Source organism: Lutra lutra, chromosome 9, assembly GCF_902655055.1.
Source record: "Lutra lutra chromosome 9, mLutLut1.2, whole genome shotgun sequence".
Taxonomy (NCBI): domain Eukaryota; kingdom Metazoa; phylum Chordata; class Mammalia; order Carnivora; family Mustelidae; genus Lutra; species Lutra lutra.
The window spans coordinates 18667910-18683466 of NC_062286.1; the positions used below are offsets into that span (position 1 = coordinate 18667910).

The window sequence follows — 15557 nt, forward strand, 5'->3', positions numbered from 1 at the left end:
CATGACCCTAAGATCACAACCCAACCCAAAACCAAGAGTCAGACACTCAACTGACTGTGTCACCCATGTGCCCCAACACAAGAGGATTTTAAAGCAATTATTATTAACCTCAATGAAGTAAAACAAATGTTTAAATGCATGAAAATCACACTGGAAAAATACAAATAATGCAAAAGAATCAAGGAGGGCCTGGGTAGCTCAGTCAGTTAAGCATCTCACTCTTGATTTTGGCTCAGGTCATGATCTCAGGGTTATGAGACTGAGCCCCACATCAGGCTCCCTACACAGTGTGGAGTCTGCTTAAGGTTCTCTCCCTCTGCCCCTCCCCTCAATGCTCACATACACACATGCACACACTTTCACACTCTCTAAAAAAGAAAAAAAAATCAAATGTAAGTTCTACAACTGAAAAAAATAATTTCTGAAACAAAAAAATGTGTTCGCTGAACAACAAAATGCACATGACAAAGTAAAAAGCAAGGACTGACCAAAGATAGATGAAAATACTACCCAAGATGGAGAGAAAAAGATCGAAAAAAAGACAAATTTGCAAATACATGATAAACATGAATCTGAATAAACACAAAGCCCATAGTGACACATGTCACAGCTAAGTTGTTAAAAACCAAAGCTAGGGGCGCCTGGGCAGCTGAGTCAATTAAGCAGACGACTTTTCATTTCAGCTCAGGTCATGATCTCAGGGTCATGAGACTGAGCCCCAAGTTGGGCTCTGCACGCACTGTAGAGTCTGCTTGATATTCTCTCTCTCTCCCTTGGCCCCTCTTCCTACTCACACGAATATGAATTCTCTCTGAAAAAAATAAATCTTAGGGCGCCTGGGTGGCTCAGTGGGTTAAAACCTCTGCCTTCGACTCAGGTCATGATCCCAGGGTCCTGGGATTGAGTCCCGCATCAGGCTCTCTGCTCAACAGGGGCCTGCTTCCTCCTCTCTCTCTGCCTGCCTCTCTGCCTACTTGTGATCTCTGTCAAATAAATAAATAAAATCTTTTTAATAAATAAATAAATCTTTAAAAAATCACGAAGCAAATTTTAAGAACTAAAACTATTAATATGTTAAAAGAAAACAGAATTTTTGACAAATTGGTTTACACAATTATTCTCAAGAAACAAAAAATACATATAAAAATAAACTGATATTATGGGTTTCACCAAGATTAAAATCCTATGCTTTTCAAAAATCACAGCTAAGCAACAAAAAAGTGCCAGACTAGTTGAAAATTTTTCAAAACACAGTCCTGACAAAGGGTTTCTCTTGAGAGTACATAACGAAACTGTATGATACAGTAAGACTTACAATCTGATCTCTTTTTTTTTAAAGGAGGGAATGAAAGATTTTAAGATATTTAACAATAGAAAATATATAAATGGGCAATAACCATATACTAAGATGCTCAATATCATTAGTCATCAGGAAAATCCAAATTAATCCACTACTACACACCCACTAGAATGGCTAAAGTTACCAAGAACAGCATTACCAAATGTTGGCAAGGATGAAGAGCAATCCAAGTCCTCATACATTACAGGCAGGAACATAAATTGGTACAACCACTTAGAAAACAGTATTAATTAAAACATACATTTACCATAGGATCTAGCCATTCTTCTCTTAGATATTTACCGAACAAAAATGAAAACGCATGTGCACATGAAAATGTATATGCAAATGTCCACAGTAGCATTATCACAATAGCCAAAAACAGAATTTAACTAAAGCTCCATCAAATAGATTAACAAATATAATAAATTGTGGTACACATATATACTCTCCCTCCCTCACTCTGTGTGTCCCTCCCTCCCTTCCCAATGAATACTACTCAGAAATGGAAAAGAACAAAATATTAATATATATGACATGGATAAATTTCAAAAACATGCTAAGTCAGGATTAGGCAACTTTTTATGTAAAGTTGCCTGAAACTAAATGTATTTAAATTTTGCAGGAGGCCATACAATCTTTCTCTCGCAACTACTTATTCAACTCTGCTTTTGAAGCACAAAAGTAACTGGATATAATGCAAAAGGTACAAACATAGATATGTTCCAATAAAACTTTACAAAAGCAGGCAAAAGGGGCGCCTGGGTGGCTCAGTGGGTTAAAGCCTCAGCCTTCGGCTCAGGTCATGATCCCAGGGTCCTGGGATCGAGTCCCACATCGGGCTTTCTGCTCAGCAGGGAGCCTGCTTCCTCCTCTCTCTCTCTGCCTGCCTCTCTGCCTACTTGTGACCTCTGTCAAATAAATAAATAAAATATTTAAAAAAAAAAAAAAAACTTTACAAAAGCAGGCAAAAGGACAGATTTGGCCCAGAGGTCATAGTTTCCTGACCCCTAAACTAAGTGAAAGGAGTCTTCCTCAAGGACACGGTTCACATCTTATAAGCTTCCTAGCACTCACCCTAAGGCTAAGGCCAACTACTAGGTCAGTGAGTGAAAAGAATCCAACATAATCAAATTAAGAAAACTCACCTGTGGATCTGATCTTGTCTGCTGGAGCGAACTGGAGCCAATCCATCTATTTCATCAAAAAATATTATGGAAGGTCTCATCAAATATGCCTAGGATAAAAAGAAAACAAATGTTTTTTATATCAGTTTTTACTTTTTATATTTCATTATTGTATTTTCCTAATAGGTAATATAAACAAAAGGTAGAACATAAAGCAGCTAAGAAATATACAATAAAAATGAAGTCTCCTTACCAGCCAGTCTCCAACCACAAGCCCTCTCCCAGCAGAGTTATGGTTCTGTATTTATTCTTCCAGACATGTTGTTTATACACATACACAAAAATGTACTTTTAAAAATATTATTTTATTTGATGCATTTTAAATACAGTATACACACTGCTTTTATCAAATAACACAATCTATCCATGTAACAATATATTTTAATTAGCTTCCATATAAGCACATGAAGATTGCTTTATTCTTGTTTGACAGTTACAAAATGCCCTAATGTATGGGCGTGCCATGATTAAACTCGTCTCCTATTTGTGGACATTTAGGCTATTTTCAATCTTTTCCTACTATTAACAATGCTTGAATAAGTATTTGTGCATGTATAACATTTTACATAAATATAAACATTATCAATATAATAAATATTAAAAGTGATTTAAATGGCAAATGTCGGGACGCCTGGGTGGCTCAGTTGGTTAAGCGGCTGCCTTCAACTCAGGTCATGATCCCAGAGTCCTGGGATCAAGTCCCCCATCGGGCTCCTTGCTCAGTAGGAAGCCTGCTTCTCCCTCTGCCTCTGCCTGCCACTCTATCTGCCTGTGCTCACTCTCTCTCTCTCTCTCTCTCTCTGACAAATTGATAAAAAAAAAAAAATCTAAAAAAAAAAAATAAATGGCAAATGTCACTTCTAATTAGGCAGATATTTTCAAACTGCTTTCCACTGACGTACCAACTTACCTCCTCACAGGCAATATTTAAGAAAACTCAAAATGTATTAAAATGCTCTGTTAATCAAAGTTCTGTTCATATCCTTGCCAATTTTTTTTAAAGATTTTATTTATTTATTTGACAGATCACAAGTAGGCAAAACAGAAGGCAGAGAGAGAGAGAGAAAGAGAGAGAGGAGTAAGCAGGCTCCCCACTGAGCAGAAAGCCCGATGCAGGGCTCAATCCCAGGACCTTGAGATCACGACCTGAGCCAAAGGCAGGGGCCCAATCCACTGAGCCACCCAGGCGCCCCTCGTTTGCCAATTTTTCTATTGGCTCATTGGTCTTTGGCTTAGTGATTTCAAGGAACTACTTATTTTAAAAATTAGACCTCCCTCTGTAAAAGAAAATGCAAAATTTTGTCTGCAAGAGAAACATTTAAATATTTATCTTTTGGTTTTGCTTATGGCATTTTGTTGCAATGCAGAATCTAAAAAGGAAATTTATACAACAGATCTTTTCTTCCATAGCTAGACTCTTCCTATTCTGAGATTAGAAACAAAAACTCCCCAGTTTTCTTCCATTACTTTTACAGTTTTCATTTTTCACTCAAATCTTAAATCAAGCAGGAGCTTAACTGAAGGTAAAAAAATATATGTATTAGAGGGGTGCATGGGTGGCTCAGTGGGTTAAGCCTCTGCCTTCGGCTCAGGTCATGATCTCAGGGTCCTGGGATCAAGCCCTACACTGGGCTCTCTGCTCAGCGGGGAGCCTGCTTCCCCCCACCCCGCCTCTGACTGCCTCTCTGCCTACTTGTGATCTCTCTCTCTCTCTGTCAAATAATCTTTTAAAAAATATTAGATTACAAATGAAAAGTTTTTATACTATATAATTTACTCGATCATTTATGTTTCAGAATTACTTACAGAAAATTCTTAGTTCATAGGATGGTCAACTTACTAAAAACCAGATATAAATTTCCCACTTCTCTCTTATTTCCTCTCTTATTGACATGATATGCATTAAACATCCAGTGTTTTCTAATAATTTTAAATTGGGGGGGGGCAGTGAAGGAGGTCAGAGGGAAGACAAAGAGAATTTTTTTTTTTAAAGATTTTATTTATTTATTTGACAGAGAGAGATCACAAGTAGACAGAGAGGCAGGCAGAGAGAGAGAGAGAGAGGGAAGTGGGCTCCCTGCCGAGCAGAGAGCCCGATGCGGGACTCGATCCCAGGATCCCGAGATCATGACCTGAGCCGAAGGCAGCAGCTTAACCCACTGAGCCACCCAGGCGCCCCAAGACAAAGAGAATTTTAAGCAGGCTCCATACCCAGTGCAGGGCCCAACGTAGGGCTCACCTCACAACCCTAAGATCATGACCTGAGCCAAAATCAAGAGTTGGGATGCTTAACCAACTGAGCCAGCCAGGTGACCCCTAGTAATTTAAAATAAAGGGCATTTAACTACAAAACTTGGGTTTTGGGGGAAAAAAACTTTATAAAGGTAGAATCATGTAGTAAGAGAAAAACAGTGGAGCCTGGCTGGCTTAGTGAGTAGAGCATGGATCAGTCAGTAGAGCACGTGACTCTTGGTCTCCAGCTCATGAGTTCAAGCTCCACATTGGGTGTAAAGAATGACTGATTGATTGATTAAATAGATAAATTTTATAAAAAGAAATAAAGATTTGATCATTACTTTTATATACACAAAACACACAGCTGTTTTTCAGAACTAAAGCCTTATAGAAACAAACTATAGTATATTATGTGTCCGCTACTATGGTAAACACTTTACATACTTCCTTTCTGTGAAATCTCCCAGTAGTCCAGTGAGAATGGTATTATTTCCCATTTTATAGAAGAGGCAACTAAGGATCAGATGTTTTCATGTTATATACTTAATAATAAAGCCACACGTTAAACATTTTCTGACACCAAAGACCAAACTCTTTTTTTTAAGATTTTATTTATTTATCTGAAAGAGAGAGAACATAAGCTGGGGACAGGCAGAGGGGGAGGTGATGGCAGAGGGAGAGAGAGAAGCAGACTCCCCGCACAGCAGGGATCCCAGATCCCAACACAGGGTCCATCCCAGGACTCTGGGATCATGACACAAGCCAAAGGCAGAGGCGAAGCCAACTAAGCCACCTAGGCACCTCCAAAGACCAAACTATTAGCCAACATACTATACCTCCTTTATTTCATTTAGTGTATAGATCATGCCCTAATTTAAGAATGTGGACTCTTTCACTTAAAAAGACAATAGTGGGGGTGGCTGGGTGGCTCAGTGAGTTAAGTGTCTGCCTTTGGCTTAGGTCATGATACTGGGGTCCTGGGATCAAGCCCCATATCAGGCTCCCTGCTCAGTGGGGAGCCTACTTCTCCCTCTCCTCCCTGCCTGTGCTCTTTACCGCTCGCTCTCTATCAAATAAATAAAATATTTTAAATTTTTTTTTTTTAAAGATTTTATTTATTTATTTGACAGAGAGAAGTCACAAGTAGGCAGAGAGGCAGGCAGAGAGAGAGGAGGAAGCAGGCTCCCTGCTGAGCAGAAAGCCCGATGTGGGGCTCGAACCCAGGACCTGGGATCATGACCTGAGCCGAAGGCAGCGGCTTAACCCACTGAGCCACCCAGGCGCCCAATATTTTAAATTTTTAATAAAAAATGAATTCAATAAATAAAAGGACAGTAATGGGAGCATCTATCTGGGTGGCTTAGTTAAGCGTCCGACTCTTGATTTCATTCAGCTCAGGTCATGATCTCAGGGTTGTGGGATCAAGCCCTATGTCATGCTCCAGGCTCAGCAAGGAGTCTGCAGGAGATTCTCTCCCTCTGACTCTCCCCTCAACACCTGCTTTCAATCTCTCTCTCTCTCTCTCTAAAATAATAAATAAATCTTAAATTTTTTTAACTAATAATAATGACTATCAGCAATATTTTAGAAAAGAGAGCATCCCAACTACTCTTACCTACTTACCCACAAAGAAAACTATGAAACAGAAATAAACCAAATTTAGATTTTTTTTTTTAAGATTTTATTTATTTATTTGTCAGAGAGAGAGGAGCAAGAGTGAGCACAGGCAGAGTGGCAGGCAGAGGCAGAGGGAGAAGCAGGCTCCCTGCTAAGCAAGGAGCCCAATGCGGGACTCGATCCCAGGATACCGGGATCACGACCCGAGCTGAAGGCAGCTGCTCAACCAACTGAGCCACCCAGGCGTCCCCCAAATTTAGATTTTAAAAAGCATTAATTTATGCCATAGTTTTGAATGAAACCAACAGACATTCCTATTCCCAGCATGAAGGGGCTAAAAGCATATTATATAGCCCTGTCAAAAATTTAAAATTAAGTCACTGGACAATATACCAGCATTCCCAAACTAATTCTTCTTTCATCTACCAATACTGCTCTATATTTGTATTTTTCAAGTATTAGTAAATTTTCTTCAAGCAAACTGTTTCACTTCCCAATAGATACTGAACACCTTGAAGGCAAAAATTGTACCCTATTCCTCTTTCTACTCCCATTATCTATCTAGAACATGGGAGTTTCTCATACTAACTAAAAATAATATTTGAGGGCCCCCGGGTAGCTCAGTCAGTCAAGCATCTGCCTTTGGCTCCAGTCAAGACCCCAGAGTCCAAGGATCAGGTTCCACATCAGGCTCCCTACTCAGCAGGGAGTCTGCTTCTCTCTCTGACCCTCCCCCTCTTGTGCTTTCTCTCTCGCTCTCAAATAAATAAAACTTTTTTAAAAAATAATAATAAATTTTAAAATGAATAAAAAGAATATTTGAAGTGCTTTACCAATTACAAGGGACTTTGATACACATGAACTCAAGTAATGACTACTCAGATTGCTTACTGAAAATTTTTTAATTTCATGTAATTTCCTTAGATAATGAAATAAAAGTTGCATTGCCAAATATGAATGATATCCTTCACTAGTTCAAATAATCAAAAGTGAATTTATAACAAGACTAAGTTAATAAAAGTCTTACAAAATAATATTGTTAAAGCTATAGTAATTTTTAAAAAAATGAAGACTGTCTACATGATATTCAGTCACCTAACCCTGCCTTTTGAAAGCACTCATTACTGGGGTGCCTGGGTGGCTCAGCCAATTGAATGTCTGACTCTTGGTTTCCGCTCAGGTCATGATCTCAGGGTTGTGGGATGGAACCCCACATCGGGCTCTGCACTTAGTGCAGTCTACTTGGGATTCCCTCCCTCTGCACCCCCTCCCTGCACACACACACTCTCTCTCTCTCTCAAAATAAAGAAAGAAAGAACATTCGTTACTGAATTCTCCTAGCACCATATTTACAGCTCATGAAAATAATACACTGCTCTGTGAGATTTCTTGCACAGATATTTAACTTCTTATGCTTATTCTATTTCCTCAATTAGATTAAAACCTAACAACATGTATGTTATACTCCAGGTTCTCAAAAGCACCTAACAAGGTATTATATGCCTACTAGCCACCTTAATAAATGGTTTGTGAATCATCTTAAGTTAGTACTATTTAAACTGCTATTAAATACATCCAAAGCATACAAATTCAGATTATTGATCCCGAATTAAACATACTGATTGGAAATGACTCCTTATGAACAGTTTATGTTTACAGACTAAATATAACAAATATCCTATTTTATTTTATTTTATTTTTTTTTTAAAGATTTTATTTATTTATTTGAAAGACAGAGATCACAAGTAGGCAGAGAGGCAGGCAGAGAGAGAGGCAGGCAGAGAGAGAGGAAGGGAAGCAGGCTCCCCGCCGAGCAGAGAGCCCGACGTGGGGCTCGATCCCAGGACCCAGGGATCATGACCCGAGCCGAAGGCAGTGGCTTTAACCCACTGAGCCACCCAGGCGCCCCAACAAATATCCTATTTTAAAGAAGATACTCATATAAGCTGATTTCACTTACCTGATCAAAAAGAAGCCGAAGTTGCCGTTCAGATTCACCAACCCACTTGCTCAGACAGTCTGCTCCTTTTCGCATAAAAAAAGCGACCTTTTTGTCTCCTTGACTGCACTCATTAGCTAATGCTCTGGCAACCAAGGTTTTACCTGTGCCAGGAGGGCCATAAAACAAACAGCCCCTAAAGGAAAAAAAGAATCAACAGAAGTAAGGTAATGCTATCACCACCACTAATAATGAACACAAAAGGATGCATCACCCATATAAATTTGTACTAATGTATATGATAGCTACTACGCACCAGGAAAGCTTCCTTGTAGTATAAAGACAAAAGTTTCACTTTGCTGAGAGCGTTCATGGATGTTTTCAACAATAAAACTTTGGTAGGCAAATCAGAGAAAAGAGTAATTTGGCAGACATAAATTTTAAATGTGTTCTCCCTGTGACCCAGAAATTTCTTATCTTAGAATGTAGCATATATAAAGACTCAAAAGAATATAATATAGATAGTAAATGGATGTTCCAAAAAGCATTAATTCTAACTGTGAAAAACTGAAAAAATTTAAGTGCTATCTATTAGTAATGCACAGATAGGGGCACCTGGCTGGCTCAGCCAGGGGAGCATGCGACTCCTCATCTTGGGGTTGTGAGTTCGAGCCCTGTGTTAGGTATAGGGATTACTTAAAGTCTTAAAAAAAAAAAAAAAAAAAAAAAAAAACTTAAAAAAAATAAGGTACAGATAAATACACTGTTACATCCATAAAACAAAATACTACTAAAATGTCAAAAAGAATGATACACACATTATTGATATGGGAAGGTGTCTAGAATATACTGTAGAGTAAAAAAGTATTATATAAAGGTATTACTGAATAATTTCACCTATATTAAATGTTTATATGTGCTTAATATAGACAAAATATAAACTTAACATACACATACATGTATAAAATAAGCCTTTATATAAAAAATATACAAAACTGGGGCACCTGGGTGGCTCAGTTGGTTAAGCAACTGCCTTCAGCTAGGGTCATGATCCTGGAGTCCCGGGATTGAGTCCTGCATCCAGCTCCCTGCTCAGCAGGGAGTCTGCTTCTCCCTCTGACCTCCCCCCTCACATGCTCTCTCATTTTCTCTCTCTCTCTAATAAATATATAAAAGTTTTTAAAGATTTTATTTATTTATTTGACAGACAGAGATCAGAGGCAGGCAGAGAGAGAGGAGGAAGCAGGTTTCATGCCAAGCAAAGAGCCCAATGCGGGACTCAATCCCAGAACCCTGAGATCATGACCTGAGCTGAAGGCAGAGGCTTTAACCCACTGAGCCACCCAGGCGCCCCTAAATAAAATATATATTTTTAAATTTTTTAAAATATATACAAAATTATTCATCTCTAAAGAGTAAGATTACCCTCCACTTATAACACTTTCTGCTTATCTCTATTTTGTTTCAGCTTCTTCCATAGCTATATTAATTACTTTAATGACTTTGAAAATAATAATTATGCTTAAAATTCAAGTTATATCTATAAAAAACAAACAAACTGCTTTTGTGATTTTAAAAAGCCACTCCAGAATTATAAGCCACATTTTTAATCTACTGATTAATGGAATAGAGGATGACTCTAATGAGATTTACATCCTGAAACAAGATGGAAAATGAAAAGGAATATTTAGCAGTTTAAACCTAACCATCTATATATACATCTTCAGAATATTTTATTTTGCCCTATTTCCTTTAACGTAATTTCTAGCCTTTTTTCAGCCTAGCTATTTTATTATCAAACACAATTAATCGGATCATAAAAATAAATATCAAGCTTATCATTTCAAAACTACCCCATCATCGAGTCAAAGAAACACTTAATTGAAATTGTGTTTCCAAAGATTAAACAACATAAAGAATCAAACTCAATGTTATTAGGAGGCCAAATTAAAGAAAATCCATTTTGGCAATCCACTTGTATACTCAAGGCCTGCATAAAGATTTGTATCTTATGACTGACTCTTAAATGCTAAAATGTGAACTTCAAGAATACACTCAGTACCAAAGACTTTGAATATTAAATAATAAAATTTCATTCTTAATTCTCATTGTTAGAACACATCAAATAAATACAGGTGAAATACTTCTAATCATTTACTAACTGAAATTTAATAAATCAACAGTAGTTACAATAATAAATATCTAGAACATTACTTACCTTGGAGGCTGGATCTTAAACTTTTCAAAAATTTCCGGATATAGAAGTGGGAATACTACCATTTCCTTTAGTGCATGAATATGATGGCTCAATCCACCTATGCTATCAAACCGCACCTTGGGAAGAAGGGAAAAAGTTTAATATAAAATAATTTTAACTGCTTACAGAATTTTTAAAATTTGAAATAGTCTTATGATTCAGAAATATATGCCTTCAGTGGGTACTACAAAGAATTACACATTTGAAATGTGGAAAAATAAATTTAGCAGTAAAATTCAAGTTTACATTTCAATTCAGCTAAGTAAAGCTACCCTTCTTTAATCTCCTAGCAACTAAGGACAAGATTAATAGCCAATCTAACACTTTAATGGATATCTATAGGAGATGATAAGTTGTAGTCACACTCTAGTATTTTAAATGCCTTTCAAAATACCATCTATCACATATACTCTTAGCAAGCGCAATAATGTCCACAAGGGAATAAAAACTGATTTAGAAGTTGGGTGAAAAACATCTTAGCTACTACAATGGTCGGTGACACTCCAAAGCTGAACTTACATAACCAGGTTTTTGGGTTTTTTTTAAGATTTTATTTATTTGACAGAAAGAGATCACAAGCAGGCAGAGAGGCAGGCAGAGGGAGAGGGGGAAGCAGGCTCCCCACTGAGCAGAGAGGCCGATGCAGGGCTCGATCCCAGCACCCTGGTATCATGACCTGAGCCGAAGGCAGAGGCTTTAACCCACGGAGCCACCCAGGTGTCCCAACCAGATTTCTTCTTTATTTTTTGTAAAGATTTACTTATCTGAGAGAGAAGAGAGAAAGTGAGGGGAGGGGCAGAGGGAGAGAATCTCAAGCAGACTTCTTGCTGATGAGCACAGAGCCTGACATGGGGGCTCTATCTCATTACCCATGAGATCATGACCTGAGTGGAAATCATGAGTCAGACTCTTAACTGACTGAGCCACCTAGGCACCCCATACCTAATAGACTTTGTAAAATAAAAATTGTATAGAAAAAAGCACTTGAAGGAAATACTGCCAAAATATTAACAGTGATTGCCTCTGAGTGCTGGATTAGGGCAGATTTCTTCCCTTGTATCTATTAACGGTACTTGAAAATGTTTCACAATGAAATGTTACTATATTAAAAAAAATAAGTAATCTGGAAAAATAAATGCAGAGTTTAACAGAAACATTCTAAGAGAAACTATATTTTCTTATATATGTTATCAAATTTTAAAGAAATACTCTTACTGAAGGGCAGAGACGTCTAAAATTGACTAGATTCAAGAAAGTAAGGTGCTGGTAAACCAAATAACCAAAGATCATTAAGTAAGGTACTCTGAAGAGCACCTGGGTGGCTCAATTGGTTAATCTCAGGGTTGCGGGATCAAACCCCAACCCCCACCCCACCCACCCCCATCGGGCTCCTCGCTCAGGGCAGAGTCTGCTTAAGATTCTCTGCCCTCCTCCCGTCCCCCTCCCCCAACTCATGCTCACTCACACTCTCTAAAATAAATAAATAAATAAAATCTTTTTTAAAAAAAGATTAAGGTCCTCTGAGAATATGAGATTGTGAATTCAATATTCTAAATAAGGTCCTCAATTAAAATATTTTCTAAATAAGGTCCTCAATTAAAAAATATTTTCAGATTGGAGATAGCTAACATTTCATTTTGAAATATTATACAACTACATTTCATAACTTAAGTTTCTCATATGAGAATCAAATTATGTCATATAGATAGGCTTATGGAACAAAATAAAAAAATATAAAATACAATCTTGGTTATGCAGTAAACTTATTCCAAAATATTTCCCCCCAAAAGATTATACTAACAGTAAGAAGCTACTATATCCTCTACATCTTGTCGCACTTTTCATACTACATACTTTTTTCCCCCGGGTACAATAATCCATTCCCATAGCGATCTCAACTATCTTTATATTGGGGACCCATATCTGAATTTCTAGATATTTCTCCTTAATGCCAAACCTAAATAATTAATTTCCTACAAATTACTTCCATTTGTGATGTGCCACTGACACCTCAATACATCTACAACTAATTAAATTATCTTGACTCCTTAAAATATATTCTTCTTGTAATGTTCCCTACCTCAGGAGGTTCCCTACCTCCCTAAGCCAGAAACTTAGGTCATATATTCAACTTGTTTCTCTCCCTCATTCACCAAAAGCAGTAAATCCAACCAATTCATCAAACTTGAATTCTCTCCTGAATTCTGTCAAATCCACCTATTTCTTCTTTCCGTCATTACCCTACCATCACCATTACTCCTAATTACTATGTTACAACTACGTCTAAGCCAGTTTCCCTAATGCCAGCCTTGCTTCCCTCAAATTCACTAACTACAACATAGACAAAGTATTTCATCTACAATGTAAATCTGATCATGAAATCTAAGTAGCTTTAACAATGTCCCATTACATACCACAATTTATGGGGCCTTGCCTTATTAGTCAGCCTCATTTCCTACCCATTTTTTATTATATATGCCAGTAACACTGAAATGGTTTAAAAAAAAAAACAACTTGAGTAAACAACACATGGTACCAGAGTGCTAGGTTTCAAATCATATGCATCAAAACACTACTAATAGTGATATCTGGGTTTTTATTTTTATTGTGTGTTGACTTAGAAACAAGAAGTAACATGTTTTAAAAAAGCTCATTCTAGAAAACCATTTACAAAACTTACTGATTTATCAATGTTCATTGGATCAACATCAGCCAAGCTTGCACCCACTTTGACACGTTCTCGGAGAATACCACTAGCTAAATCTTCTGCTCTGAAGTTCATAGGCAAACACCTGAAATTCATAAAAATCCAAGTAGAGAACATTAGAAGTTTTACATTTTTTTTTTAAGATTTTATTCATTTCATTTGACAGACAGAGATCACAAGTAGGCAGAGAGGCAGGCAGAGAGAGAGAGGAAGAAGCAGGCTCCCTGCCGAGCAGAGAGCCTGATGCGGGGCTCGATCCCAGGACCCTGGGATCATGACCTGAGCCGAAGGCAGTGGCTTTAACCCACTGAGCCACCCAGGTGCCCCAGAAGTTTTACATTTTTAACATCAAAATAAGTGTAAATCTTTTTTTTTAAATAAGTATAAATCTTTGACACATTTTCATCTTTCTCCTTTTTCTGAAAACCCAGAAAACAACAAGGATTTCATATTTTTAAAGTACTTTTCAACTTTCAAGGCTAAAAATAAATGTATTCACTAGACAAAACAAACAAGCAAAGAACCCAACCTATTCCAACTTAGAAAACAACATATGATACTGGAATTTATACAAGTATAAAATTAAAATAGATCTACTATGTGTATATTACATACAGTATTAAATAAACTCAAACCTTATTATAAAATTTCTATTTGTCCTCAGGTATTATGTGGGTATGTCTACATGATTAAGGAAATTTCTTTCTCTTTAATTCAAAGGAAACAATTTTAGATCACTTTTGAGCAAACTAACCCTTGTCTTCTGCGTAACTACCTTAAAAATGATCTTTAGCCACCTAAAATCTTATTTAATTTTACTCCCCCTAAGAAAATACAATCTACTTCCTCTTTTTATCTTGTATAAAAACCAAAAAGATGACATAAATAACCTCAAAAGAAGTATAGTTTCTTTCTTTTTTTTTTTTAAGATTTTATTTATTTATTTGACAGAGATCACAAGTAGGCTGAGAGATAGGCAGAGAGAGAGGAGGAAGCAGGCTCCCAGCTGAGCAGAGAGCCCGATGCGGGGCTCGATCCCAGGACCCCGGGATCATGACCTGAGCTGAAAGCAGAGGCTTTAACCCACTGAACTACCCAGGCACCCCAGAAGTATAGTTTCTATAACAAATGTACTTTTCACTCACATTTCTGAATCCTAACTTAGCATTAAAAAAATATTTCAAAAAAAAAAAAAAATACTTCCAAACCAAGTATCAGAATAGTTCACATTAAAAAGGCATTAAATTGTTTTCTTTAAACTTAGATTTTGGGCCACCTGAGTGGCTCAGTGGGTTAAGTGCCTTTGGCTCAAGTCATGATCCCAAGGGTCCTGGAATTGCGCCCTGCCTCGGGCTCCCTGCTCAGCAGGGAGCCTGCCTCTGACCCTGCCTGCTGCTCCCCCTGCTTGTGCTCTTGTGTTCTCTGAAAAATAATAAAATCTTTTTTTTTAATTTTTGAAATTAAAAAAAATAATAAATAGATTTTTTTGTCTTCTCTTACATTTTATTTCCATCATCCACATGAGGAATTATTTTCAGCATAAAATCTACACCAATCCAAATTTGTTTCCAAGACCAACTAACTGAAAATTTGGTATTTCTACAATAGATATATAATGCCAAATTATAGAAATACTTTGCTAAACATAAGCTTTCTAAATATAACTTTTCTCTACTTGTATAAATATAAGCTAGAAAATTAACTCAAGTTTTAAAGAAAAAATTTTCATTTGACATTCTAATTACTTACTAGACAAAATACTGGTTCTCTCACCCAGTGAAAACTCCTGAGGTTTTTGTGAGCCACATAATAAACAGTCATTTACCCTAGGTAGGCAAAGACTACCAGATGGCACTCACTGAACCAAAACAAAACAAATTTTCCAATAAAATGGAAGGGCTCCCGAGACAATTTTATTAGAAATCAAATCAGGGGCCCTTGGGTGGCTCAGTCAGTTAAGTGATGGTCATGATCTTGGGTCATGATCTCAGGGTCCTGGAATCAGCCCTGCATTAGGCTCCCTGCTCAACAAGAAGTCTGTTTTTCCCTCTCTCTCTGCCTCTCTCCCCCTACTCAAGATCTCCCTTTCTCATGTTCTCCCTCAAATAATTATATAAATAAAATCTTAAAAAAAAAAAAAAACACAAAACCCACAGAAACCAAATCTTACTCTGAGTGCTGTAATCACTATAAACACCTAAAATCAGCCTCATTAAGTGTATCTGGATTACAGGAAAGGTACCAAGGAAATACTACCATATTTGCTGGCCTCTTCC

At 37.3% G+C, this 15557-nt stretch overlaps 1 protein-coding gene across 2 annotated transcripts in view; it reads right to left on the reverse strand.

The window, feature by feature from the left end:
* ATAD2B (ATPase family AAA domain containing 2B) overlaps nt 1-15557 on the reverse strand; it is a 155159-nt gene that overhangs the window by 93268 nt on the left and 46334 nt on the right. For both annotated transcript variants that reach the window (XM_047744659.1, XM_047744658.1), the window contains exons 10-13: nt 13255-13366; nt 10536-10651; nt 8339-8513; nt 2488-2576 (exon numbers count right to left, since the gene is read on the reverse strand). In XM_047744659.1, the coding sequence (XP_047600615.1) occupies nt 2488-2576; nt 8339-8513; nt 10536-10651; nt 13255-13366 (492 nt within the window). The remainder of the gene's footprint in view (nt 1-2487; nt 2577-8338; nt 8514-10535; nt 10652-13254; nt 13367-15557) is intronic.